General features: G+C 44.4%; 1 protein-coding gene across 1 annotated transcript; it reads right to left on the bottom strand.

The window, feature by feature from the left end:
* Window positions 1-1,760: 1,760 nt before the first annotated feature.
* Window positions 1,761-4,544, bottom strand: LOC125537273 (glycosyltransferase BC10-like). The gene is made up of 2 exons (XM_048700585.1): window positions 3,960-4,544; window positions 1,761-2,617 (listed from the first exon to the last, which is right to left on the bottom strand). Exons 1-2 carry the CDS (start codon window positions 4,509-4,511, stop codon window positions 1,985-1,987), a joined length of 1,185 nt encoding a protein of 394 aa, XP_048556542.1. The 5' UTR covers window positions 4,512-4,544; the 3' UTR covers window positions 1,761-1,984.
* Window positions 4,545-26,708: the final 22,164 nt, after the last annotated feature.

The raw sequence follows: 26,708 nt of genomic DNA, 5'->3' as shown, positions 1-26,708 counted from the left end.
TATATATAGTTGAGGTCTTTGGGGCTGCCAACATATGAGTTCTTGACCTCTCCCTGGCGCAGCCCTACCTCTCTTTCTCCTCATATCTCGTGGTGCTTAGCGAAGCCCTGCTGGATCACCATGCTCCTCCACCACCACCACGCCATTGTGCTGCTGCTGGATGGAGTCTTCCTCAACCTCTCCCTCTCTCCTTGCTGGATCAAGGCATGTGAGACGTCACCGGGCTGTACGTGTGTTGAACACGGAGGTGTCGTCTGTTCGGCACTAGGATCATCGGTGATTTGGATCACGACGAGTACGAGTCCATCAACCCCGTTCTCTTGAACGCTTCCGCTTAGCGATCTACAAGGGTATGTAGATGCACTCTCCTTCCCTCGTTGCTGGTTTCTCCATAGATGGATCTTGGTGACACGTAGGAAAATTTTGAATTTCTGCTACGTTCCCCAACAGTAAAAGTGGTCCAACCCGTAAAATTTTTAAGGGCCACCGCAAAAGCACACCCGAAACCCTTATCTTTGGAGGTTGGATGGCCGAATCTAGGGGGCCCCGTATACCGGTCAAACCACGTCGGAGCAAACACGCCGCCGCGGAGTTTGTCGGAATCCGCCCTAAACTCGCCGGAATTCATCACCGCACATCAGAAAAGGCCGCTAGACGCCGGTTCGAATTGGACGAGCTCGACATCGTCGTGGCCTCCCATGACCTCAGCCTGGCCGTCGGAATCCTCCCGACGCGGCAGGCAAAGTGGCACGTCTCGCCTGGCAATAGAGCAAGGCGCGGACGACGGAGGCGACGGGGCGTGGCCGACAAGGCTAGGCGTGGACGACAGAGGCGACGGGGCGTGGCCGGCGAGGCTAGGCGCCGCCGGCGCGGTGATGGGGCGCGACCGATGGGCGATGGGGCGCGGCCGACGGGCGACGGGGCATGGCCTGCGGGCTACGGGACGCGGCCGACGGGATTGGGCACGGCCGGCGTGGCCGGCGCGGCCGGCTGGAGGACGGGGCGGCAGAGGCCGGACCGGAGGAAGGAGTTCTTTACTCTAGATTTACAGTTTCTTTTACAGTATCTGTTCGGCCGCGCTAGTTTTCGACCCGCAAACGCGATTTTCATGAAACTGCAAACGCGTTTTGCGCGGGGTCTGCTAGAGTTGCTCTAACTGCATCTTTTTGTGGCAGAGTCCGAACGAGAGCGACAACATACTTCCATCTAGTCTATCTTTTAATATACTGGGTGTGTAACCAAATAGAAAAAGAGATTGTGCAGGAACAATAACCTACCCTTCTATTTGCAATCCATCTGTAATAGAGGGGTTGATTGCACCATACCCCATACTTCCATCTAGTCTATCTTTTAATATACTGGGTGTGTAACCAAATAGAAAAAGAGACTGTGCATGAACAATAACCTACCCTTCTATTTGCAATCCATCTGTAGGGTTGATTGCACCATACCCATACCCCCCCCCCCCCCCCCCCCCCCCCCCCCCCGCCCCGCCCCACACACACACACACACATATTTTGTGCTCCCTCCGTTCTAAAATATAAGGTGTATTAGTTTTTTCAAAAGTCAACATGCACGTTTTGAGAAAATATGTATTTTTCAATTTTTATTTATTTTGTATTGTAGATATCAAGGTGCATTTATTCTATAATCTTGATCAAAATACATAATATTGACTAGCATGAAAACTAATGCACTTTTTATTTTAGAACGGAGAGTGTATCATTTATTTCATTTTTTCAAGGAGAACAGATGAAAATATTCGGAGTCTTTATGTTTATTCCATAGACTATGTCTTGGACCTCGGGTCTACTTGGCATATAGCCACATGCTTCAACAGATTTAAAAGTACGCTCGTATCTTTGCAGTTTCTGTTATACAATTTTATCATCTACTTGTACAATGAATCCCACGCTGATTCACCAACAAAAAAAATCACAGAGCGATATTAAATTTGGGAATCTATATTTTCATTACTTGCTCTCACCCAAATCGCATGACTCTGGGCGCCAGCCTGAGTAGCTCCAGCAACGCGCCCGATGGGAACTTCCTCGCAAAGAGGTAGCAAAGCGATGTGGTCCCGCCACCGTCGCTGCAGTTCCCATGGTTCCTCATCCCCTGAAGCAGGTCGACACTTACGTCATTGTAGCTATCAGGATGAGGCCCCCTTGTCCACTGTGTAAACGTGAGTGTACGGTTTGCATTCCCATGCCACTTTGAGGCGGCGATAAATGTCGGCAGGTAGTGCTCGTCCATGATGCAGGGGCCATTGCAGTGGCGTTGGAAAACCGGGAAGTAGGTCACGTCGCCGATGACCTCAAGCGCAAGACCCCGGTCGGTCGCGAACCACTGGGAGCCCTTGCGCCAATTAGCGAGCGTGACGGTGGGCGCCATGGCCGGTCTATAGCGGCCACGAGAACGCTGCGTGTCGAAGAGGTCGACGAAGGAGGTAGCACCAGCGGAATGCGTGAGGTAGGAGTAGACCGTGGTGAAGTTGTAGAGAGGGGCACATGTCTCAGACAGTAGGACGAAGTGTTGGTTTGTGGCATCGAGGAGAGCATTTGCGAGGAGACGACGCTCGGCCTCGACTATGCTAGACTTCCCCCAACGAGCTTCCTGTAGATCGCAATCAGCAATTAAACTGCATCCTTTTGTACCCATATAGATTTGGAAAATGCTTCACTGTAGATGGGTGCACCTACACTGCTATCTAACACAACGTTGTCTTTTTTATTTGTCGAAATAAATACAATGCATAAATTGAATATTTGCAGATCAACAGTTCATTCCACCTAAAATATATGAAAAAATAATTCTTGTGCAACATAAATACAAAAAATGGTATAGCCAATCCGAGAAAAATCTCATTTTATATGTTTATGCTGCATGAAAAAATGTGAGTTATTAAAGATCTTTATTCAAAGCTGGACAACATCGGTAGGGTATGCACCTAAACCAGGGTTTAGAAAGTCCACTTTCAAAACACTAAAGTGTTTGAATGGATCTAACTTAGATCATCCTCTACACGCACTCTTAGTCATTTCTTCTCCGTGGTGATGGCTACATAGATCGATCATGGCCACCGGCGTGTTCTGGTCCACATCGAGGACTTCTCGGCCGCTTCTTATACAAACTCCTGGGTTTAAACAAGTTTGCTCCGCTGAGACGAGGCCTAGAGCGGCAACGAGCTTTGCTCCTCGCACGTCGTTGTTGGATGCAGGAGGAAGAAAACATCAGCACCCCCAAGGATTTGGATGTATTTTTCATTTTCTGTAAGAGTGTTTTTATAAGGGTTTGTACTATTTAAAATATATGGTCTTTGCCTTTTCGTAACAAAAAACTGGGAGCATCCTCCTGTTTACTTACAAATTAATGTCTCAGTAAACCAGAAATATTAGCGGCATTAAAGTTTCAGTTAATAAAAAGGCTGCATAAAAGATGCGATTGAACCTGTGCGTAAGTACGTAGTACATCCCATCACTACTGGAATCGACAATTTTGCTGAGTTCCCAAACGAAACATGGACATTAAACTTCTTGGGTCAACAAAACATTAGAGTTATAATGTGTGAAAAGTAAATTAGATATTTTTTTGGTCCCGCATAAATAAATAAAAATATTTTTTTATTAAGCTAGTATTATTTAAAGTATTAATGGTGCACACAAAAATCTGAAAGTTTTTTAATAACAGATTGCACATCTATAGTTTTGTTGATGTGGAAAGTTTTGAAGTCCATATGCTTTCACTTTTGAGGGAAACGAAAAAGGAAAACTTCCATGTAATATACTGTGGTTATTTCGTAGAAAGAGCAATGACGTGTTGGATGGTATAGATAAGGGTGCACTTAGGGACGGAGAAAATTACAAAAAGCTCCTAGCTCGCAAGCTAACAAGGGTTCTGTAGCTCACCTTGCAGATAGTGTAGCTAGGCGATGGGTGTAGATAGGCAGATATCTCACCTTGCTGGGAACACGGCGGCCGTAGAAGACCGACCCCTTCTCCGGCGAGCCCAGGTATGTTGGGTCAGGGTGCACGTACACCGAGAACAGTGCAGTGTGCCCATGGAAGAACCTCTCCCACAGCGGCGCCAGTGGCAGCTCACCACGCACGAGGAACATGAACGCCACCTTAGGCGCGGGAGGCACCAGCGAGCTGATCCCTTTGATCCTCGGAGCCATGGACGCCCGCAGCAGCAGTTCATTGTCCGTCATATTGTGCAGCATCACAATGCGCTCGCTTTCGTTGCCACCACCACTGACACGCTCTTTGCCATTGCCGTCACCGAGCTGCTGTGGCAGAGGCGGCCGCAGCACCAGTGCCGGGGGTGCAGAAGTAGGTGCCGCAGAGAGGTCAGCGGAGGCAAGCCAGATCACGGTACCGGTGGTGGGGAGTAGTGACTGGAGGAGGAAGGTGGACGCCATGCCGAGCATGAAAGCTACAGAGAAGAGGAGGAACCGGGAGAGGATGCCCCACGGTTTCACCATGGCCGATCTCAGCTGCGGCTTCCCCATGGTTTCGATCTCTAGCTGATTGGTGATGAACTCTAACTACCGAGTTAAGTAAGTACAGTAGCATGCAGCTTGGCTTGAGCTAGCTACTTAATTAGCTAGGCAAGGGTTGACCCTGTCACTGCTTCTACTTTTTCACTTGCACGTCACTGACTTTGTGTTGATCGATGCATGCATATACATATATATTGACGTGCTACTACATAGGCTTGTCCATGCGTAGGCTTGAATCAATCGGAGGGTACGTGGGGTGGGGGTGTTGAATATGGGGAATGTATGGTTAGCAGACACTGGACGCCCTGAAATCCAGCAACCATTTTGGTCTTCTCTCTGTCGCATTCTCAAACGGCTTGTTTGCTATCGATCGACGACTTTTACAAGTGGAGTACATAAGAAATATGAGCCAAAATCGAAGCAACACCTAGCAAAAAGAGCGCCCAAGGCCAACAGGGCATTGCCCCTTGTTTGAATGCACATATCATACTCACCCGCCCAAGCATCACGCCCGTGGATTTTCTTTTATTTAGTTCAGACTGTTTTGCAAGTATGGCCAGTAGTTTTGTACATGTAGCTCAATCATGCGGGCATGACAATATGCCTCTTTGACATGCGTACACATCACATTCGTCGATAAGCGTTTCTCGTGAGAAGCCTTAACTGCATGGAGCGATCAGTCATTAATTAGCACCAGTAGACTGCCCGTGTGTTGCCACGGGCGAACAAATGAATTTGTAATCAATGCTCACGTTCCTCCCACAAACGAGCACATTACATGCAATGTTCAACCACAACTCAAATGCAGACATATTTCGCTCTTTTTTTTTGCTGAACTTGCCGTCCATCACCTTCTCTGTCTATACAACATTCATCCTCTCATTCTATCAACTTGTCAGTTGTTCTATGGTCTAGAATAGTACAAAAAGAACCCAACCATGTCACCTTCTTCCTGGTCTATTCCTAATCCAAGGCGTCCAGCATCGGCGGAGGGCATGCGGAGGTGTGTCTCCGGTGGATCTCGCAGTATTTGGTCGGCAGGTTGGATCCTTCTAATCTAAACTTCTCTCCATCGGCGGCGGTTGCTATTGTGGTGTGTTGGTCCTATGGGGCTTAGCACGACGACTTTTCGATTGTCTACTACACCAAGTTGTGATCAGCTCCGGCGAGGGAAGGGCGATGACTGTGGCGCGTCTTCGGCTTGCTTCAGTGCTTGTCGTCGTCGCTAGGTGCTCTACGAATCTGGATGTAATTTTTATTATTTCTGATGTTTGCTGTACTGTTTTGATTGAAGCTGGATAAATTGGAAGTTTCTCATAAAAATATAAACAAAATCGGGCTGAATGCCCTTTCGTTGCCATGGAACAACAAACTGATCTATGGGACCATATTCAAAATATCAAAATTATTGTGACCATTTTCTAAATTGATCTTCTAGAGACAAATTTATGTACTCAAGATACATACATTTGCAAGTGTTTTTTATTGCTAACACCAACGTTGAGCTAAAATAGACCTAGCATAAAATCTGAGATTGCCATATAGCACAAGAAAGGGACACGGCGTTTTGGCTCTATGGTGCATCCACCCGAGGTGAACAGTAAGTTCATTTAAAATAATAAAAAATTCAAAAAGTTCCGATTATTTTATGATGCTAGATGCTCATGTCTGTGAAGTCCGTGCAAATGTCGTGGAGTTTGGAACATCAAAACATTATTGTTTCAGTTAACAACTCATTTCTCAGCACGGAAATATGATGTGAGATCAAGCAGTAAAAACATGAAGTCAGACCGCATGCTTGGACCAGGTTGTTCTGCATTACATATGTGTATAACTCATTACAGACAAAAATTTCAATCCACCAGAAAGTTTTAGTCTAACCAGAATGTGCTAAGCAATCACCCCCTCAATTTTTGGGAGCCGGATCCTCTAATTTAGAGAAGGGAAGTCACCGTGTTACAGTGCTCGTTTAGTGTAAAATGAAGAAGGAATGTTACAGACTATTAGCAGGTTATTTACTTTTGGTAATTACTGTAGATATAAAAAATCCAAAATTAATTTTATCTCACCATCAACTTGTTTGTATGTAGTTACTATGAATGTGCATAGTAGATCAATAATTTAAAAATTAATTTAAGTTATTTTAGCCTTAATTGTATGGATTAACAGAAGGAAAGTTAGGGTATTGTAGCTTCTCTAACATCCCTTGTGTATGTGTATGTTAGAGGATCCAGTTCCCAATTTTAGTACCTGAACATATGCCAACGCATCCGGGTAAATACTCGTGCCATCACCTCCACAAAACTGTGTGAGTTGCAACATTGATTAGTTTCATATGCGCATCATAAACAAAATGGTGATGTTGGTTAAAGAGCGAGAGTAGCTATATCTGGTGCAGCTCCACGAACTGTTCGAGTCCTCGTCGGCATCTACCACATCCGGAACGTCAATAGGCACATGTCTGGGAAGCCGGTGTACACCATCCGGCTCATGTCGCTAGCGTGGCGGAGATGAGGACTCGGACATGAGGTGGTGCAGCAACGGGAACGGTCCCTAGCCTCTGGTGGTGGAGGTGTGGTCCCCATGCATTGCAATGGGGCATACATGTTTTGATGGTTTGATATTGATCGTGTCTAATATATGCATTTGTGATCCTCATGCCGATTAGTCGGCATTGTTGACTTTTGCCGTTAAGTCGGTCTTCTTCTTGTACATGGGATAAATTATACACTTCTTTAGTGATCATCATTGATCATTCTTGGTTACTATGTATATGTACACTATGGAATGTCGGGATAGCTTGAATTTTTTAAGACACTGCCAACAAATATGATCCCTTAATTTTGTGTGATTCTGATGCTTGTTCCAACATCAATATTTTTGGGCATTCTAAGAATCCAAATTCGTTATATGTGATAAAGTTTCATTAAAAAAATCAGGTCATGTTTCATGTATGGCATGCCGATCCAAGATTACCAATACCCAATCCATGTATAGGAATCACCTTTTCTTCTACAACTAATTGATAGTCATTTTAATTCTGAAACCAATGTATACATTTATTTCCTTCACCTTTTCAGCATTCAACATGACATGTTGGTAGCAGCATGATATGATTCTTAATTCCAGAAAATAAATCATGAAGTTTTGTTCACTCGAGAATAAAACAACCTCCATAGGATCATAACAAAGCTAAATGTCTCCCAGCCTCCCCTATACCAATTAGAATATATGCATCACAGTATGGTACATAATATATATTTGGGAGTTACTAATTGCAGGTGGCTGGAATAACCCTTCCATGGAAGTAAACCATATATACCCCAGTCAAGAGAATTTCAAATTAAAATATTGTAGTTTCCAAGCCCAGCGAGAATACCTTCCATTCATGTCCATTCTTATAGAGAAACCTTTGAGTTATACATTGATTTGCCCATGAAAATGATATGTTTCAGTGGCAACAGGAAGAGAAATTCAGAGAGCTACCACCCTATCAAGAGTTAAACCAATAAAAGCAGAAGACTCAGGTCAGACTTGCAAAAGCAGAAGCATTTTCGGTGCCAGCAATCTGTTTCGACTATAGTGAAATTGGCAATAAAAATTAGTTTCGACATTAAGTGTACACAATGCAATTTACATCCAGTTCAGTGGAAGGAGTAACATATATAGAATGAACTTTATATAAAGATAAGGAGGCACCATATTTTCTTGATTCCTGCTGCGACAAACAAAATTTCAGCTCGAGCTAAGTAAGATGCATATTCTCGGGAAAGATGAACTGACCAAATGCAAGCTAAGGGCTCTTTCAAGCTTTATATCTTGAGACAGATTGGTGCAGAAATAGCTATTTGTGTGCAACAGAGCGAAGTTCTTTAAGAAGTCAACAAAATGAGTAGGAAACTAAATAAAAAGAAACATTAGCATGGTTCAATAAGAAATGTTGATTCTGCACTTGCATTAGCAACATAATGATTTAAGTGTGTAGGGAAGGAAAAAACTCTTTTCTTCTGTCTATATACAGTCCCAAAGATTATACCTTAGAAGTCCTAGCTGATGTAACTGCACAAAAAAAATGAAATCTACTGTATCACACTCATCAAGGTAATCGTCCGTCCATCGCAATGGGAGCATGAATACTCTAACGATTTAACATCAGTTGTGTCAAACATACTTTAGTCTGCATGCACAACAATCGATTTGTTAAGAAAACATTATTGCCTTGATCAGTAATTGGTAAGAAAAAATACGTTTAGATGTGTCACTGCAAACTCACATACCAACTGCCACACACACAGGTGTGCTCGCCTACCCACCCACCCACGCACACCAGTGCACACACGCGTGCGCGCCCACCCACCCACACACGCATCAGTAATTTTTTAACAGTGTCCAAGGATTTGATCATTTGGTTATGCCAATAAGCCTGCGTCCTCTTGTCTAAAACGATCTTTGCAAAAATCAAATTATTATAGAACATAAGAGATATGACACTTATTAAGTTCAATATAGACTGAACTGCTAAGCAAGAAAAAAAACTAAAGTTCAAATCCTAACTCTTTCAGTAACCTAGGCCTCCTTTGGTTTGTAGGAATTTTGCAGGAATCACATAGGACAGCATTTGTATAGGAAACATTCCTTTAGAGCCCTTTGGTTGTAGGAATAGAATCCTATCTATGTGGGGGAATTCTTCCTATCCTCCACATTTTATAGGAAAATAAATATTAGCCTAGAAACAATGAAAAAAAAATCCTATGATGTGAACCAAAGGTACTCCCTCCATTTTTATATACAAGGCCGCTATGGAATATACATTTTGCATCTATACAAGGCCACCAACAGTAATCGAGGCAAAATTAATGATATTTTCTCGTACTAGCAACCTGTTTAATAGTTGCCTGCATGTAGTCATAATGACAGTCAGCTACTTCCTCCACTCAGTTTTCTTGCATGCATGTGGGGTATTAATGATCCCAGTAAACGAAAAGAAAGGCTGACTTTCAAAGCAGACATTAAATTTTATATTGGTACCTGTAATTTGAGTTTGTGGCTTTGTATATAAAAATGGAGGGAGTATCTTCTTTTCTATTGCTATTCATAGGATTTCAGATACATGTCTTCTCATTTCCTATGACTTTCTTATTCCTGTGACTTTCCTATCCTATGAACAAAAGGGGGCCTTAGTTGTTTCTTGCGTTGAAATTACTATATACTGATCATTGTAATATCAAGTGGTTAATATGATGCAGTGTATGTTGTTGTTTTCCCAGGAATGACAGGAGCTACAAAGAAAGAAAAGGAAAAACTATAGCCTAAGTGATTAATCGTGAAAGATCTGACCTAAAAGCTCGTGAGTAAGTTGGTCCAACCAACGATTAAGAAAGTTCACCAATTTTGTTGTCAATAAACTAAGAAAAGATCAAACAATTTGAAGGAAAAAATGATCCCAAAGATAGAACTCCGGATGTCCAAGCACCAAGAATCAGAAACAAGATTGCATAATGGAGTGAGATATGATTACATGGCCGATGTCGAGACGAGCGGCCAGAGCTTGTAGAGCTGATGGTGCTTGTGTGGGGGCGGGACGACACCAAGGAGTCCACCGTCACTTCGAAGCTCCGCATCCGCCGCAGCCGTCGATCAAGAAGGTCGAGCCCTCGCGTTGGGAGTGGGACTTGCATCCGGCTGCCTCACGTCATTTGTTGTTCAATACCAACATGTGCAACTCGGATCCACTGTCGTCGCTGCAACAGCAGCAACTGCAGGCATAGGACAAGCCACATGTCGTCGGCGGATTCCCTTTAGGCCTGCACATCATGCCTCCCTTCAGACGCCATGGCAGTAGCACCTTGTGCTCGTCGGCTTCCTCCCTTGGAACCCCCACCAGGGCAGGATTCCCGATAAACAGCAGCCACACCGAGGACGAGCGAGACCACGCCCTGCGGAGGCATCCGTGGGGATCCGCGATAGCTGCGGCGGGCGTCCGTCGGGATCCACGAGGGCTGCGGCGGCGTCCCGGGGGTGGGAGGAGTTATGGAATGTTTTTTCCATTATTTGTGAAAGGATAAAACTAGTGGGAGAGGTAGTGGAAGGTGGAACGGAAAAAACCGAACTCGAAAAAACCGGTGTAGCAGACTACCAACTCCTCTATTAGGAGTAGAGATATGCACTTCTTAGTACATCACTAGTGGTTGGGGCCGCCACTGCGGGCCGCTTGCGAGGAAGCTATCACTAGTGCAGAACCGGGCAATAGCACCGGTTCGTAAGGCCCTTTAGTGACGGTTCCATAACCGGCACTAAAGTGTCGGCACTAAAGCCCCCCCCCTTTAGTACCGGTTCAGCACAAACCGGTGCTAAAGGGCAACCACGTGGCACGAGCCAGCTCCGGGGGCCGGGAGCCCTTTAGTACTGGTTGGTAACACCAACCGGTACTAAAATGTTTGGGGTGGTTTTGGTTTTATGATTTCTTTTTCATTTAATTTTGTGTTTTCCATTTTAATTCTTTTTCGTTTGTTGGTATTTTACGATACTACACATTGTACACGTTATGCATATATATATATAGAATTTCTAGTAGAACCAATCATATATATATCATCAATGTCTCACAAACCACCATATTAATTCACACATACACACATGTATAGCTATATGCAATTTCTCCTACATATGCATGTTGCCTTCGGAGCCAGTGGCATTAGCCTAATTGGTGCCTTAGGAGCACGATGACAATTGGAAGTGGTTCATGACCTGGTCGATGGGGGCGGTAGCGGGTAATAGTATTCAGATCAATATGCATGTGTATTAGTTGTGTGACTAGATATCGATAATGGTGTAAAAATTGTGAATAGTGTTCTGACAAGCGTACCCATTCCTATCTTTGAGATCTGCTCTTTTCGGACGCCATCATGCGAATGTTCTCGCAAACGCAGAATGCACACAGATTAGTCCCCTGCGCCTGCTTCAAGGCCTTTATTACGAGAATGGAATTTAATTTGATCAGATAATAATTAATCAAGCATGATAATTAAAGAGATGGCAGCTAGCTAGCTAGCTAGTACTACTTAATTACTTACCTTGGGTCGAAACCATTTCAACTGTCGTTTCCATTCGCCTTCCGTGACGCTGATGAACCTTGCCCAAGCCCTGCCCGCCGACAAAGAAAATGAATAAAGGGGTTATTAAATAGTTCATATCATGAAATGACGAACTAAATAGGCCGAGATATATAGTTAATAATGATTGAAATTACCTGTTGACTATCCCAAACAAGATGTTATAGTCACTATTTGCTTTGAGTAGTGAGTCCAGTATCTCAACTGTTCCGGCGTCAACTTTAATGATACACAAGATCCAGTGAAATCTGCATGCACACACGTTTGCATGTCTTAATTAAGCGGGCATATGTAAGCAAAAACATGTAGCTAGCTAGTAGGCAAAAACAGAGAATTTGTAATACGAGAAAGTGTGACTCACTGGAAGTTGTAAGGAAGTAGTATATCTTCATTGTATTTGAGGCGCTTCAAGAACTCTAGCATGCTGTCCTCTACCTGCTTTTCATGATGCTTGTTTATTTTCCATGTGTATTCATTAACGGTGTTTGGGTCAATGAACCCAATGCCATAGCGTCCACTTTTTCTCATTTCATACATCTTCATCCTGCATAATACCACAGAAAAGAATATAGTGAGGATAATTACAGGTAATGATTAATCAAAAGGATCACTACAGCTAGCTTGAGACTTAAATTACAGAAAGAAATCACTTACAGACAATAGCAACTGACGATAGATTTGTCGAGTGCGTCTTGATTGTATAACTGAAACAGTTCAGAATACTCAACGGTCACAGGTTTCTGATGGTAGTAATGATCCTTCTTGACTTGCACCATGAGGGACTCTCGATCGGATCTCTTGGTAATGTCCATGTACCATTGATGCAATTCATACATTCTCGTTGGAAGCTTCTTGACCTCTTCTGGCTTGACCAAAGGTTGGCCCCGGGCATATTTCCGTTTTATTTCCTCCTCTGTAAGCACAGCCATGTCCTCGATCTCGAGGAGTTGTCCAACAGTGATGTTGAGAGTTTCAGCCTGCATTATATGCTCCTGGATTATTACCACATCGCCCACCTCGGGAACGTAAACTGTTTGCCCACAATAATATTGGGCGCGCATACTGTCACGTGTTGTTGGCGGCACAACAAGCGGGGGGATCGATTGCGCCGCCTATTTTCCCAGCTGGGCAACGGTTTTCCCGCATTTTTTGACAGCTGCTTGTTGTTTGCTCGCGCTCGAGCTCGCCTCCTTCTATAGACGTTGTCGATGTAACTTCCTGATGTGGCGCTCATAGTCTGTGTCAACAGGCTTAGGAGCTGGTGGTTGAGCCATACGAATGAAGTGGTCAACTACTTCCACAGGCACTTTCTCCCTTGGCGGCGGTGGCGGTTTCGGTCCAAAATGGGCGTCGACTTCTGCCCGCACTATGGCATTGGTTCGCTCCTCGGTCCTATCGTAAGGCCTCTCAGGAAGAGGAGTAGTGAGGTTTGGACCATATTTATATCGCTTGCCTCCGCCTGTACTTCCTGTACTATGACCTCGACTCGTACCGCTACGCACCATAGTTGCGGGGTGTCTCTTCTGCGATTGCTGAGGTGGCGGAGACGGCTCACGGGGCTGAGTTGGACGAGGAGGAGTGGCCTGAAGCTGTGCAGACTTGGAGGAGGAGTGGCCTGAGGTTGTGCCGGACTTGGAGGAGGAGTGGATGTCTGACGCTGTGTCAGACTTGGAGGAGGAGTGGCCTGACACTTTGCCGGACTTGGAGGAGGAGGAGTGGCCTCACGCGTTGGTGGACTTGGAGGAGCGGGAGTCTGCTGACTCGGTGGCGGACTTCGACGAGGAGTCGGGTGACGCGGTGTCGGTGGCCTTCGAAAGATGATGCAATCCTTTCTCCATAGGATGATACGATGTTTGGCATCTCCGAGTGTGTGCTCCTCGTCACCTCCAGGAATGTCAAGCTCTAGCCCCGAATATTGGTCCACCACCTCATTAACCACGACACGAGCATAGCCTGCTGGAATCGGGTTGCAATGGAAGGTTGCATCGGGGGAATTTGTATAAGCAACGCCGTCTGCTACCTTCAAGGATATGTTCTTAATTTTGTAGTGTAGCTCGCAGTTAGTGTTCTCTGCGATGTCATCCACGGGGTATCTATCCAGCATTGCGTCAAACGTGGCGGAACCCACGCTGCTTCTCGGCATAGATGGGGCGGTGGTATCCAATGCTGGATCATCCGCTAGCTGCTGCAGCTGCTGAGACCCCCTTTGCTGGCTAAGTGAGTCGATCTGCTCCTGCTGCCGCTGGAATTTGACTACCAAGTGCGCGTGCGCTGATTCTAGGCCTTGAAGGCGTTCATAGTCCAGCTTCCTCTTCTCCTCCTCCATCTTCATCTGCTTCTCCTCCGCAATCTTCCTTCTCGCACGGGTTCTGTAGTCGGCGTTCCAGTCCGAAAACCCCTCATACCACGGAATAGCGCCCTTGCCTCGTGTTCTTCCCGGGTGTTCAGGATTTCCCAGGGCACGCGTAAGCTCGTCGTTCTCTCTGTTGGGCTGGAACACCCCCGTTCGAGCCTCTTCTATTGCAACAAGTATATTATCGTCGGCTCCGTTCAGACATGCCTTCGTCGAAACTTTTCCTGTCTTCGGGTCCAACTCCCCCCCATGCGCATAGAACCAAGTCCTGCACCTGGGGGGGCAGCTCTTAGTAACCGGAGTGACACCTGCATCCTCCATCTCTTTCTCAGACTTATCCCACTTAGGCATTGCCACCGCGTAGCCACCTGGCCCCAGCTTATGGAGCTTATCCTTTTTTCGGCATTCTTCTTGTTTATTCTCGACCGTTCATTAGCTAATTCTGAATCCTTGAATTTCACGAAATCGTCCCAATTAGCACTTTGATTCTCTAGTGTTCCCTCGAATACTGGAGTCTTCCTTCCTCCCTTAACGTACTTGTCCCATTCACGATTCTTGTGGTTCTTGAATGCAACCACCATCTTCCTAAGAGCAGCGTCCTTGACTTTCTGCACATCTGCTTCTATGAAATGATCTGGTAGGGTGAAATGTTCCATGAGAGTATCCCAAAGCAGACTTTTTTGTCTGTCGTCGACAAAAGTAAGATCTGGACATGGCTTTGCTGGCTCTCTCCATTCTTGAAGGGAGATCGGGAGTTGGTCCTTCACAAGAACTCCGCACTGACGAACGAACTTGTCCGCAATCTTCTTAGGCGCTAATGGTTCGCCATTAGGTCTAATTGCCTTGATATTATACTTTACGCCCTCCCTCAAATTTTTGTTCGGGCCTCGTTTCGTCCTGTTGCCTGAAGATTTGCTCGATCCGGATGGCTGAAAGAAGAAAGATCGATTCGTTAATATATCTTCAACTCATTTAAAACATGTGATGATCACCAGATGCCTGCTTATATAAATATATATACCTTGCTGGTCTTTATTGTTTCAGGATCAACATGTTCTTCGTCATTGTCATAATCGTAGTTCATGACTTCATCCATTCGGTCGTCGCGATCGAATATCATATCACCCTCTCCGGTGTTGTTTAGAAATTCGGAGCCGTCATAATCTTCTTCATTCTGATCATCATCTGGCCCGCGTATGATATCGAACATGGTCTGTTCTCCCTCTCTGTCGGTATTGTCCACCATAGTTTTTATTTAACTATGCCAAAAGAAATATAAAACAATTTAGTATTCAAATTACATCGTCTCGAATAATAGATATAATCTCGAATACATCGTCTCGAATAATAGATATAATCTCGAATACATCGTCTCGAATAATAGATATAATCTCGAATACATCGTCTCGAATAATATATAATATTGAATAGTACATCACTGGCTAGGTAGCTAATTAAAGATCGAATACTGCGGCGCGGGTGGTGGACACCCAAAGAGAAGGAACCCTCACAGGATTGTAGCTGAAGTGAGATCCCCGAAGAAACTGCCAGGTATTGGAGAACCTGCCGCCCTCTAACGCAACCATGTAGAGATGGACGTGCTCGTCCTCCTCCCTGACACGGCGACGTACCACCTCCGGCGGGGCCGGCTCCCTCCGCACCGAAACTGGCCCACGTGAACGCCATCAAACGAGATCAGGGTCGACGACGGGACCCGGGGCCGGGTTCCTCATCAAGCGGCGCGCCCCTCTAGGCAGCACCTCCCAGTGCCAGCCCGGCAGAGCCCAGTCCCGGACATGGGTCAGTCGGACGTCGTCGCGGACGGGTCGACGGCGAGGATGCGGGCCGGGCATCGTCGAGAACAAAAAGTAGCTATATGCCCGCAAAAAGTATCATTTTTTTAATGATTGGATTTTGATAACTTAAATTTCTAACATTTTTATATAACACTAATTATGCTATCATTGCATATGTCAAAATTCTATATGCTATTTCATACTAATTAAGCATCTAACACTAAAAACAGAAAACACAACTTTTATACATCCATTAAAAAACTGAAAACAACATTATATAAAAAAATTCCATACTAATTAAACACTATAAATCCATCTAACATGCATTCATACATATATACTAGTGAAAAAATAATAATCTAAAAAATCTAAACTAATTACACATACAAAATACCACTACAAGAAATATGTCAACTTATGACCTTCTGTCAGTGACCCTCGAAGAATTGGTCATAAATTTATGACCATTTTAGACTAATTGGTCAAAAGTTGTTCAGGGGGCTTCAAACCCTAAACCATTGCGACCATTTTGGTCAGAAAGGTCGTAATTTCCTTACACGAAATGGTCACAAAGCAAACAGTGCTAGTCCGCTGCCTTATTTCTAGTTGTTAATGACCAATATAGATGGTCATAGCCTTGTAGATTGTGGTGGGTTGTGATGAATAGGCGCCATCTCATCAGTTTTGCCTATGTGTCATGTCCATGTGGCAGTTTTTGTCCTAGGTTGTGAAGCAACCTATATTTCTATCATTCCCAAAATTCCCAAAAAAATCTCATAAATTCTTTGGGGCATATCTTCATCAAATATGTAAAAATTCTTCCTTGCCTAGTTCAAAACTAATTCAACAATATTCATTTTCCTATTCTATTCACAACAACACTTTATGAAGGAAGTGCTATTTATATATTCTTGATTGCCCTCGGAATTTTTGGGCACTCTTTCCTATCCAAATCATTACCGCATGACAAAATTCAGCTCCATTTGCCAAGCAAATCTTCCTCGGCAAATTTCTAAAGTTTTTGTCCACCTAGAAGCATTGTGAAGAAAGTTCCTTTTTTATATCTCTAAATGACATGAAATTTATATAGTTCCTTCATATGCCCAAATTATCAACCTCCTCCAAATTGCAGCTCAGTAAAATCATCTATGTGAGCCCAGGTTCAATTTATATTTTATGGCCAAATTGGCACGTTGCAAAGCAAGTGTTATATAGACCCCTCCTATTACCCTCAAACTTTTCGGGCACTGTTCCATACCCAAGTCATTGCCACATGATAATATTTAGCTCAATTTTCCTAGTAAATCCTTCTCGGGAAATTTCCAAAGTTTCTACCTCGAGAGAAGCTTTGTGAAGTAAGTACTAGCTAGGCTTACCCAAATGATCTGAACATTTACCAGCGCATGACCATAACTAATTAAATTACCTACACCAATTTTGAGCTCATTTCATTCATCCAATCTCTCTCACTAGTTTTCCCAAGTTTTTGTCCATAGAAGAGCATTGTGAAGGAAGTACTACTTTGGCATGTCCAAATGGTATCAATTTTCTACAATGCTTTCCTATGCCCAAATAACCATCCTCCACAAAATTTCAGCTCACTCCATTCATTATTTTGAGCCCAGCTTCAACATTCATATTTTTGTCCAGCGTGGTACTTTGCAAAGCAAGTACCACCTAGGATCCTCCTTTTGAGCTAAAAATTTGTGAAGACATTCTCCTTAGGAGATGATCATCCTCAGCCAAAACTCACGCCCATTGGCCATGCGCATTTCCCGTACCGCTAATCAAACACTTGGCTGCTAATTCATGTTTAAGCATCGATTGGTCTCCTCGTGAGAATCTTATGTTGTAATTTTCTTCCTAGCACCTACCTGGGGAGTGCCCAACCCACTAGACACGCCTATGCCGCCCGGAACACATGGCAATGCCAGGGTCACGCGGTGACCACGCGGTGGGCATGCGAGTTTATGCGCTCTAGAGTTGGGGCCTCGGCCACCGCCCAAACCTCGACGTATCGCCAGCAAACCATGTATTTATGATTAAGTAGGTCCTTATGTAACTAGAAATGATTTTTGGAAAAAATAAATAGAAAACTAGGAGGCAGCTGCAGTTCAAATTTGACCCGCTTCCAACTGAATCGGCAGAAATTTGTCTTTTTCACGACAGGTGGATCAAAAATTTTTACACCCAACCATTTTGTCAATTGTGAATTAAATATGGCCTAGTATTTTATAAAAATGATTTGGTCCAATTTTGCAACAATTATTTGGTAGTTCCTTCACAAAAAAACCTCCTTTCGGGCACTCAAAAAATGGAAAATGGTTTTTTCGTCCGACAAAAATGAAAACTTCCTTAGGCAACATTGTTTGCCATTCCAATATGCACCCTTGTGCACAATATGAGATCATTTGAACAAACTATGCCATGAATGTGGCCATAAGATTGATCATTTGGCTTGAAAGCCATGAATCTCACACATGATAGCTCATTTCTGAGAACACTTTTTAAAATAATTATCGTAGTACAATTTTATTATTTTTCCCGGAAACTTGGTCACATATAATGCCACAATGCGAAGGTTTTCCAATTTTTTGATTTTTTTTGAATTTTTTATGCCCGTTTCAAAATGTGGTCAAAACAGCGGGCTTGACCGTTCCTAGCTAGCGGTTGAATATTCGAATTTTTTTGGTGTTTCTCTTATTAAATAGATACTTATTTACATAAAAATGATTTTTGGAAAAAATAAAGAGCAAACTATGAGGCACCTGCAGTTCAAATTTGACCCGCTTCCAGCTGAATCGGCGGAAATTTGTCTTTTTCATGAGAGGTGGATAAAAACTTTTTACACCCAACCATTTGGTCAATTGTGCATTAAATATGGACTAGTATTTTATAAAAATGATTTGATCCAATTTTGCAACAATTATTTGGGAGGTCCTTCACAAAAAAACCTCCTGTTGGGCACTCGAAAAATGGAAAATGGTTTTTTCGTGCAAAGAAAATGAAAACTTCCTTAGGCAACATTGTTTGCCATTCCAATATACACCCTTTGCACAATATGAGATCATTTGAACAAACTATGCCATGAATGTGGCCATAAGATTTATCATTTGGCTTGAAAACCCTGAATCTTCACGCGTGATAGCTCATTTCTGAGAACACTTTTTAAAAATAATTTCCGTATTACAAGTTTATTATTTTTTCTGGAAACTTGGTCACATATAATGACACAATGCGAATGTTTCCCAATTTTTTGATTTTTTTTGAATTTTTTATGCCCGTTTCAAAATGCAGTCAAAACGGCGGGCTTGACCGTTCCTAGCTAGTGGTTGAATCTTGAAACACTTTTGATGTTTCTCTAATTAAATAGATACTTATGTACCTAGAAATGATTTTTGAAAAAAATAAAGCAAACTATGAGGCAGCTCCAGTTCAAATTTGACCCGCTTCCAGCTGAATCGGCAGAAATTTGTCTTTTTCACGAGAGGTGGATAAAAGCTTTTAACACCCTACCATTTGGTCAATTGTGAATTAAATATGGTCTAGTATTTTAAAAAATTGTTTTGGTCCAATTTTGCAACAATTATTTGGTATGTTCTTCACAAAAAAACCACATTTTGGGCATTCGAAAAATGGAAAATGATTTTTTCGTGCAAAGAAAATGAAAAATTCCTTAGTCAGCATTTTTGGTCATTCAAGATACAAACTTGTGCACAATGTGAGACCATTTTTTAAAAAATTCATGTGCAAAAGTAGAAGAAAAACAAATTAAAATACACAAATCACATATACTCTATTCCCATTGGTGGAGTTGGTTTGACACGGATTGATGACATGGCGCCCATCCATCCATCCATCCATCCATCCATTTATCTATAGAGAAGAAAAAAGAAAAAAAGAAAATGAAAAGGGGAAACCCCACAAACCCACCCACCCCGATCCCATCCCTCCCACACCCCCTCTCGTCTCCCACCCACCCCTGATCCCATCCCTCCCAAACCCTAACCCGCACTCCTCCTTCCTCGGCTCCTCGCCGCCGCCACCTCCTCCCTGTCCCGCAGCGGCGCCCACCCAGATCTGTGTTCTCGCGCTGCCCAGAGTCTCTAGGTCGTCCCGCCACCACCGCATCGGCCCCGAATTGCCCCACCCGCAACAGAATGCTCTGCCGCATACCGGGCGCCTTCACCGTGGCCGCGGGCTTCCGCCACTCCCTGTGCACGGCGCGGCCGCGCCCTCCGTGGGCCCTGATCTAGCGCGCGTCGTCCACCCACCTCGTCCACCCGCGTCGCCCCGGGGCCGGCGACGGCGGGTTCGTCTTGGGCCAGGTCGCCGCCTGCTTCGACGGCCTCCTCCTCGTGCACTTTTGCCATGCCCGCCTCGACGCCCACGCCAAGGTCCACCATGTCGTCCCGCGCCGGCGTGCAGCACCCTACCCTACCACCCCTTCCCTCCGGCCAGATCCGCCTCGAGCGCTCACCCACGACCTCTCCCCGTGGCTAGGGTTATGGGGGTGGCGGCGGCTCCAACTCCGGTGCCTCTGCTTCGTCCTCTCCCTCCCTCCCACATGCATCTCCACCTTATGGACGGTGCTCCTGCGCTCGGTCGCTATGGAACTGACGTGCGCGGCGCCTCCCTCGGGCGGCCTCCTCCACCGCGTGCGTGACGGCAGTGGATGGCCGTCCCACAACCGCGGTGGCGCCTGTCCACGGCGTCGACTACACAAAACTCCCATGGTGAACATCATCCCCTCTGGCTCCCTCCTCTCTCTTCTCAAGTTTGTGGCCTTTGTGCAACAGCAGTACCATGCTATGATTCATGGCCATCAAGTCATTTTTTGTGTTCTACTAGTGTTATGCTTTGGCCCGAATTGCTACAATCAAATGACTTTGTGCTAAATACTGTAATTGATGCTAGGCGCTATCACCTCTGCATATTTAGATCCTGCCTCTCAGATTTGCCATTCTAGTACGTGTTTATATGCAGCGGACTTGTAGCCTGTTCGCTGTGACTTTGTTGTAGCTGGTGGTTTCATTGATCCATGCCTAAATTAGTTGCTTAATGCCCCTCTTTAATATCAGATGTAAAATACCCTGATTGGATTATTAGTACAAATGTGAGGATATTTCTGCCAAAAGAAAAAGAAACATTGCTGATGTGATAGCGCCTAGTTTTGAGATGCAAGTGATGTTGATTCTGTTCATCAAGGTATGTGTAGTTGATTCATATTTCTCCTGTCCTTGTGCAGGGGAAGTTTCCATCCTTACAGCATAGCAGAAGGGCTTCACTTCATCGTACCAGCCAGGAAAGGTGCGTGGTGGTTGCAAGCCATGGAGGAGAGGCGGTCCTGTTCAACATCAGCTGATTGAACGCAAATCATGCGGCTTGTTGCTTGCCTAATTGAACACCTTCTGCTGCTGCTGTGACACCGTGCCTGGGCTGTCCAGTGGGTCGCGCCTGCTTATCTGGCAGCAGTGGCGGCGGCTACAAGTTTTCTCCACTGCTGTAGCTCATCTCCAAGTCCTACAACCTGTATCATCTCCGTCACCAGCGCCTACATTGGGTCTGAAGTCTGAACCTCTCTTCTCTACTCCATGTTTACTGAATTTCACTTAGTTTACTGAATTTCTCAAAAGTCTCCACAGTGTTTGTGTGTGTGTGTGTGTCTGTGTGTGTGTGTGTTAGAGTGTAGGAGTGCAAATGGGCACCCTGTATGGTATTCTGTGGCCCTCTTTAGTTCAACTAAATGAACTGAATTTTCAGAAGTCACATAACTTTTGAAAATTTAGTTTATTTGGTTAGATGATCTTTGTTCATGTTGATAAGAATTTTGTTTAAGAAAGAAATCAAGTCAGATTATATACGTACAATTATTATGCACATACGTATGGTGACAGCCATGTTGATAAGAATTTTTTTAAGAAAGAAATCAAGTCAGATTATATTAGTACAATTATTATGCACATACGTATGGTGACATCTCATTATATTCTTTTGCTTCCACTTATATCCTGAGCATGTACTCTAATAGTCAGTTCCTAGAACATGACAATGGATTGCTTTTGTTTCTATACCCCACTATCCATACTCCCAGGTATTAGTAAAGCTATGAGGACACCTTCTGTATATCATGTTGGATTAGTGCGCAATCTTATGAGAAATATCTGAATGCTGAGTTATATCCTTTATACTAAATCTTGCAATTCTTGGTTTTGGCTTCTGTTTTTCCCCTTGGCACTCGATTTACTCGAAGCCTTGTGAATCAGGTTATGCAAACCTGTTGCATTTAGCATCATCAAAGCTTGTTTACTACATCAGTTGCTTGCTCCAAGTGTCTTGTTCTTGGATTCTTTGATTTTATCCTGGTGTGCACAACACTGGTATTTCTGGATAAGCTGAAATTAGTTTCTCCACCATATGCTATCTAGCTGTTGGGTGCTAATTATAGTTACTTTATATGAAGAAACACTTACCTTGCAGCCATCTAATATGCAATTCTAATAATATGTGATGCCTGCTTTTTTAATTGTATATGCCATTCGTGCATGAATTTCTTTTCTTATGTACCAACTCCCTAATCAATGTTTTGTGTTTTCAGTTTGCTATCTTAGGAGAACCTGGTGTGCTATATGGGGAAGCAAAGCAGCAGCCCAGAACTCGACCTGTGATTCCAGATGAAGGCACCAGGACGCACCATGATGCTCCCTTGGAAGGTCAGCTCCTGGACCACAACTTTCTCTCAATTTGTGCCCTGCTTGATATCAGTTCCTTGTATTGCTACTGCATTAACTCAAGTTGCAATGTGCAGGGCTTCCGAGTCTGCACCCCGCCGTCCGGACAGAGCAAGGAGGGGGCATCGTCCATACCGCGGAGTTGGTTGAGCCTTGAGTGCGACCTGGAGAAGTAGTGCATCATCTGGGGTCATCTCTTGCTTGTGTCGTGGTAAGAACAGAGCGCCACTCTTTGTCATGCATGTATCGAAATGGCAGAAATGTCGAATACATGTTCGCTCTCAGCTTCTCTCTGTTTCCTCTCTGCGGGAGTGTGCTTGCGAAGATCTCCCTCAGTTCTCGAGATCTGGTGAGCGCCTCCCTGATCCATGCATCAATTTTTACTTAGTTTCTTGTCTGGTATCACATCCATCATGTAATAGTGTGGTTTCATGTTGTAGTTGGCCTTTCTCAAGTTTCATGAAGAGTCTTCAGATCTTAGAGTTTAATTAGGATCCATTGACTTTGCTGATCTGGTCCCTGGTTTGATTTGGTAACCTGACTCGTATTCATTGATGTCATACATTTGTTCTACTAGGATTACATTTCATTTTACTGATTGCTCCTATAGCCGGTGAATCAGCTGATTGTTGTGATATTCTCCTTACATGCAGTAGATCATCCGCATTACCCATAGTCTGCAATAAAAGGCACATAGTTTATTTTATTTTTGCCACCTCAAGTTAGTTGATGCTATGAAGTTGCCAATATCTGACTGTTTACTGGATTTATTGGGGCAGCTTTGTTAGAACCTGGCTTTGTATGTGTCTGTCATGTCAACCCTTTTCCACACTAGGATCTGAATCTTCATTACTTATGTTAACTCAGAAATGTCTTAACTATGTTTGATCTAACCGATAAAAAAAAGAGAAACAATCTCTGTTCTAAGTAATAGTTTTCACTTCTTGTTTAACAGTCCCCTAAAGATCCACTTTCTGTGATCCCAGGTTAAGCGGACAAGATGGTGAAGATCTGCTGCATCGGAGCTGGCACATCATAAAAGAAGTCTTCTACTTGGACATATTGTACACCTGTAGAGTTTGTTATACTGTGATCGCATTTGTATGTGTTGATGTAACAGATTGTTGCTTCTTGTTGATGTAACAGATTGTTGCTTCTTGTTGATGTAACAGATTGATCGCATTTGTATATTAGAATCGGCTTGTTACACCTGTTTTCTGTCTATTTTGATTTAAATACTGGTTGTTTAATTATTGGCATATTGAAATATGAGGAACATGGCCATGACAACAAAGTTCCACAAACCAGAATCGGACATTTGGGACCCGCTTATCAGAACCTGACAATTGGGACCCATTTGAAAAAGGAAAAAAGGGCCACAACCCAGAAATAAAAAGGCCGAATTATAGGGCCTGGCCCGTGTAGCTTACCCAAATTGCAAGAAAAAAACAATAAATGGGCTGAATTAATGGTCTCGGCCCATATAAACACAGAATTGAACCGGGCTGAATCTTGTGCCACGTCGGATTGCCACGCTGGATGCCTACGTGGCCTGGGGAGGTTGCTAGTGACCAAAACGCCAGAGCAGGCGTATTTTGGTCATAAACGTCTATGACCATTCCAGAAGAAATGTCGCTATAGTCAGTTTATGACGGCCAGCTTTTGACCTTATGTTTTTGGTCACAAAAAGGTCACAAATGAAAATTTGTGACCATTCAGTGACCAATAGTGGTGGTCACAAGTTGACATATTTCTTGTAGTGTACGTATATACTAATATATACATGCATTAATTCATACATATGTACGTGTGTGTGTGTGTTCATCATGCTTGTGTGTGTGTGTATGGGCTCGGGGAGGGGCGGCGCCCATGGTGGCCGCCGGGGGCGAGGGAGAGGGGTTAGAGGGGGAGAGCTCACAGCGGGGCGACGGCGACGGCGAGGCGAAGGCCGGGGGCGGCGACGGGCCGGGGCATGACGGGGGGCGGCGACGCGGGGACGGCGCGACGGGGACGAGCCCGGGGCGGCGATGGAGACGGGGGCGGCGACGGGGACGGGGGCGGGGACGGCGACGGCGTCGATCGATCGGGGCGCGCGGGCGGTGCTTCAATGGGGAAACATAGGAAGAAACAGAGGGATAATGAAATTTTCGTAAGTGTTGTATATATAGAGGGCACCTTTAGTACCGGTGCCTGTTTTGGCCAGGCCAAGCGGCGGGAACCGCACCGCCTTTAGTACCGGTTGGTGGCTCCAACTGGTACTAAAGGCCCCCCTTTAGTACCGGTTGGTGCCACGAACCGGTACTAAAGGGGGTGCGCTGGCGCTGGTGCGGTGCGCAAGTTTAGTCCCACCTCGCTAGCCGAGGGGCGACCGCACTGGTTTATAAACCCCCGTGCGGTAGCTCTCTCGAGCTCCTCTCCAAAGCATGCCTACTGGGCCTACATGTTCTGTGCTGCCCTGTTGGCCTACTGGGCCTTTGCGGGCCTGCATCCTGGCCCAACAACAGGTTGGGTTTCTAGTCGTATGCATGCCGCTCTGGCCTAGTAGGCGGGCTTTTTTTATTTTTTTGCTTCATTTATTTTTGAGTTGTTTTTTTGTGTATTTAGAGTTTCTTTGTGAATATTTTTGCTTTAGGGACAAAAAATTACAAACTTTCTGTTAGTGCCCGTAGTTTTGAAATTTAAATAGTTTAAATTTTGAATTATTTGAAATTAGTTTGAATTACTAGTTTGTGAATAACTTAACTTTAAAAATCAGTAAAGGCATGAAAGAATTTGTTTGCACATAAAATTTGTTCGTGTTTCAAATGCCAAAACACATAATTAACTACCCTAACTATTACAGAGATTCCCTTCTGGGTATGAAACACGAAAGAAAGTGATGATAGTGAAGCCGATCACATCCCAGATCTTTGGGTGTGAAACTTTCTCTTCGCATGTGTCCCTTTGCGCCGTAACCATGGAAAATCTTCATCATTTAACGGGATGCTCGGGTCAGTATTCACTGTGAATGGAGCAATTTCATCAAACTTTTCATAATCTTCTGACTTGTCTGTCTTCTCATCCACTCCCACGATGTTTCTCTTCCCAGAAAGAACTATGTGCCGCTTTGGCTCATCGTACGATGCATTCGCTTCCTTATCTTTTCTTTTTCTTGGCTTGGTAGACATGTCCTTCACATAGAAAACCTGTGCCACATCATTGGCTAGGACGAATGGTTCGTCTGCATACGCAAGATTGTTGAGATCCACTGTTGTCATTCCGTACTGCGGGTCTTCCGTTACCCCGCCTCATGTCATATTGACCCATTTGCACCGAAACAAAGGGACCTTCAAACCACGTCGATAGTCAAGTTCCCATATGTCCTGTATATAACCATAATATGTTTCCTTTCCCGTCTTGATTTCTGCATCAAAGCGGACACCACTGTTTTGGTTGGTGCTCTTCTTATCTTGGGCGATCGTGTAAAATGTATTACCATTTATCTCGTACCCTTTGAAAGTCATTATATTCGAAGATGGTAACTGGGACAGCAAGTACAGGTCATCTTCAATAGAGGTGTCATGCATGGTACGTGTCTACAACCAGCTGGCGAAACTCCTGGTTTGTTCACGTGTAATCCAGTCATCAGACCGCTCCGGGTGTTTGGAGCGTAGCAAATTCTTGTGTTCATCCATATACGGAGCCACCAAGGCGGAATTCTGTAGAACTGTGTAGTGTGCTTCAGTGAGAGAATGTCCGTCCATACATATTATTTGTTCCCCTCCTAGCGTTCCTTTTCCATCCAGTCTGCCCTTATGCCGCAATTCAGGAACACCAATCGGCTTAAGGTCAGGAATAAAGTCAATACAAAACTCAATGACCTCCTCATTTTGACGGCCCTTGGAGATGCTTCCTTCTTTAAGACTCCCATGAACCTCTCAAAGGGGAACATATTGTGTAGAAATACAGGACCCAAAACGTTAATCTCTTCGCATAGGTGAACTAGGACGTGCATCATGATGTTGAAGAAGGATGGTGGGAACACCAACTCGAAACTGACAAGACATTACACCAAATCATTCTCTAACCTTGGTATGATTTCTGGATCGATTACCTTCTGAGAGATTGCATTGAGAAATGCACATAGCTTCACAATGGCTAATCGAACGTTTTCCGGTAGAAGCCCCCTCAATGCAACCGGAAGCAGTTGCGTCATAATCACGTGGCAGTCATGA

Source organism: Triticum urartu, chromosome 1, assembly GCF_003073215.2.
Source record: "Triticum urartu cultivar G1812 chromosome 1, Tu2.1, whole genome shotgun sequence".
Lineage (NCBI taxonomy): Eukaryota > Viridiplantae > Streptophyta > Magnoliopsida > Poales > Poaceae > Triticum > Triticum urartu.
This window is presented reverse-complemented; position numbering and strand designations above follow the sequence as displayed.

Bases quoted from the DNA above. Each gene is read 5' to 3' on its own strand.
- LOC125537273 (XM_048700585.1), bottom strand. From the start codon at position 4,511: ATGGGGAAGCCGCAGCTGAGATCGGCCATGGTGAAACCGTGGGGCATC. The intron at 2,618-3,959 runs GTGAGATATCTG...TGCGATCTACAG, and splicing joins GCCGCCGTGTTCCCAGCAAG to GAAGCTCGTTGGGGGAAGTC.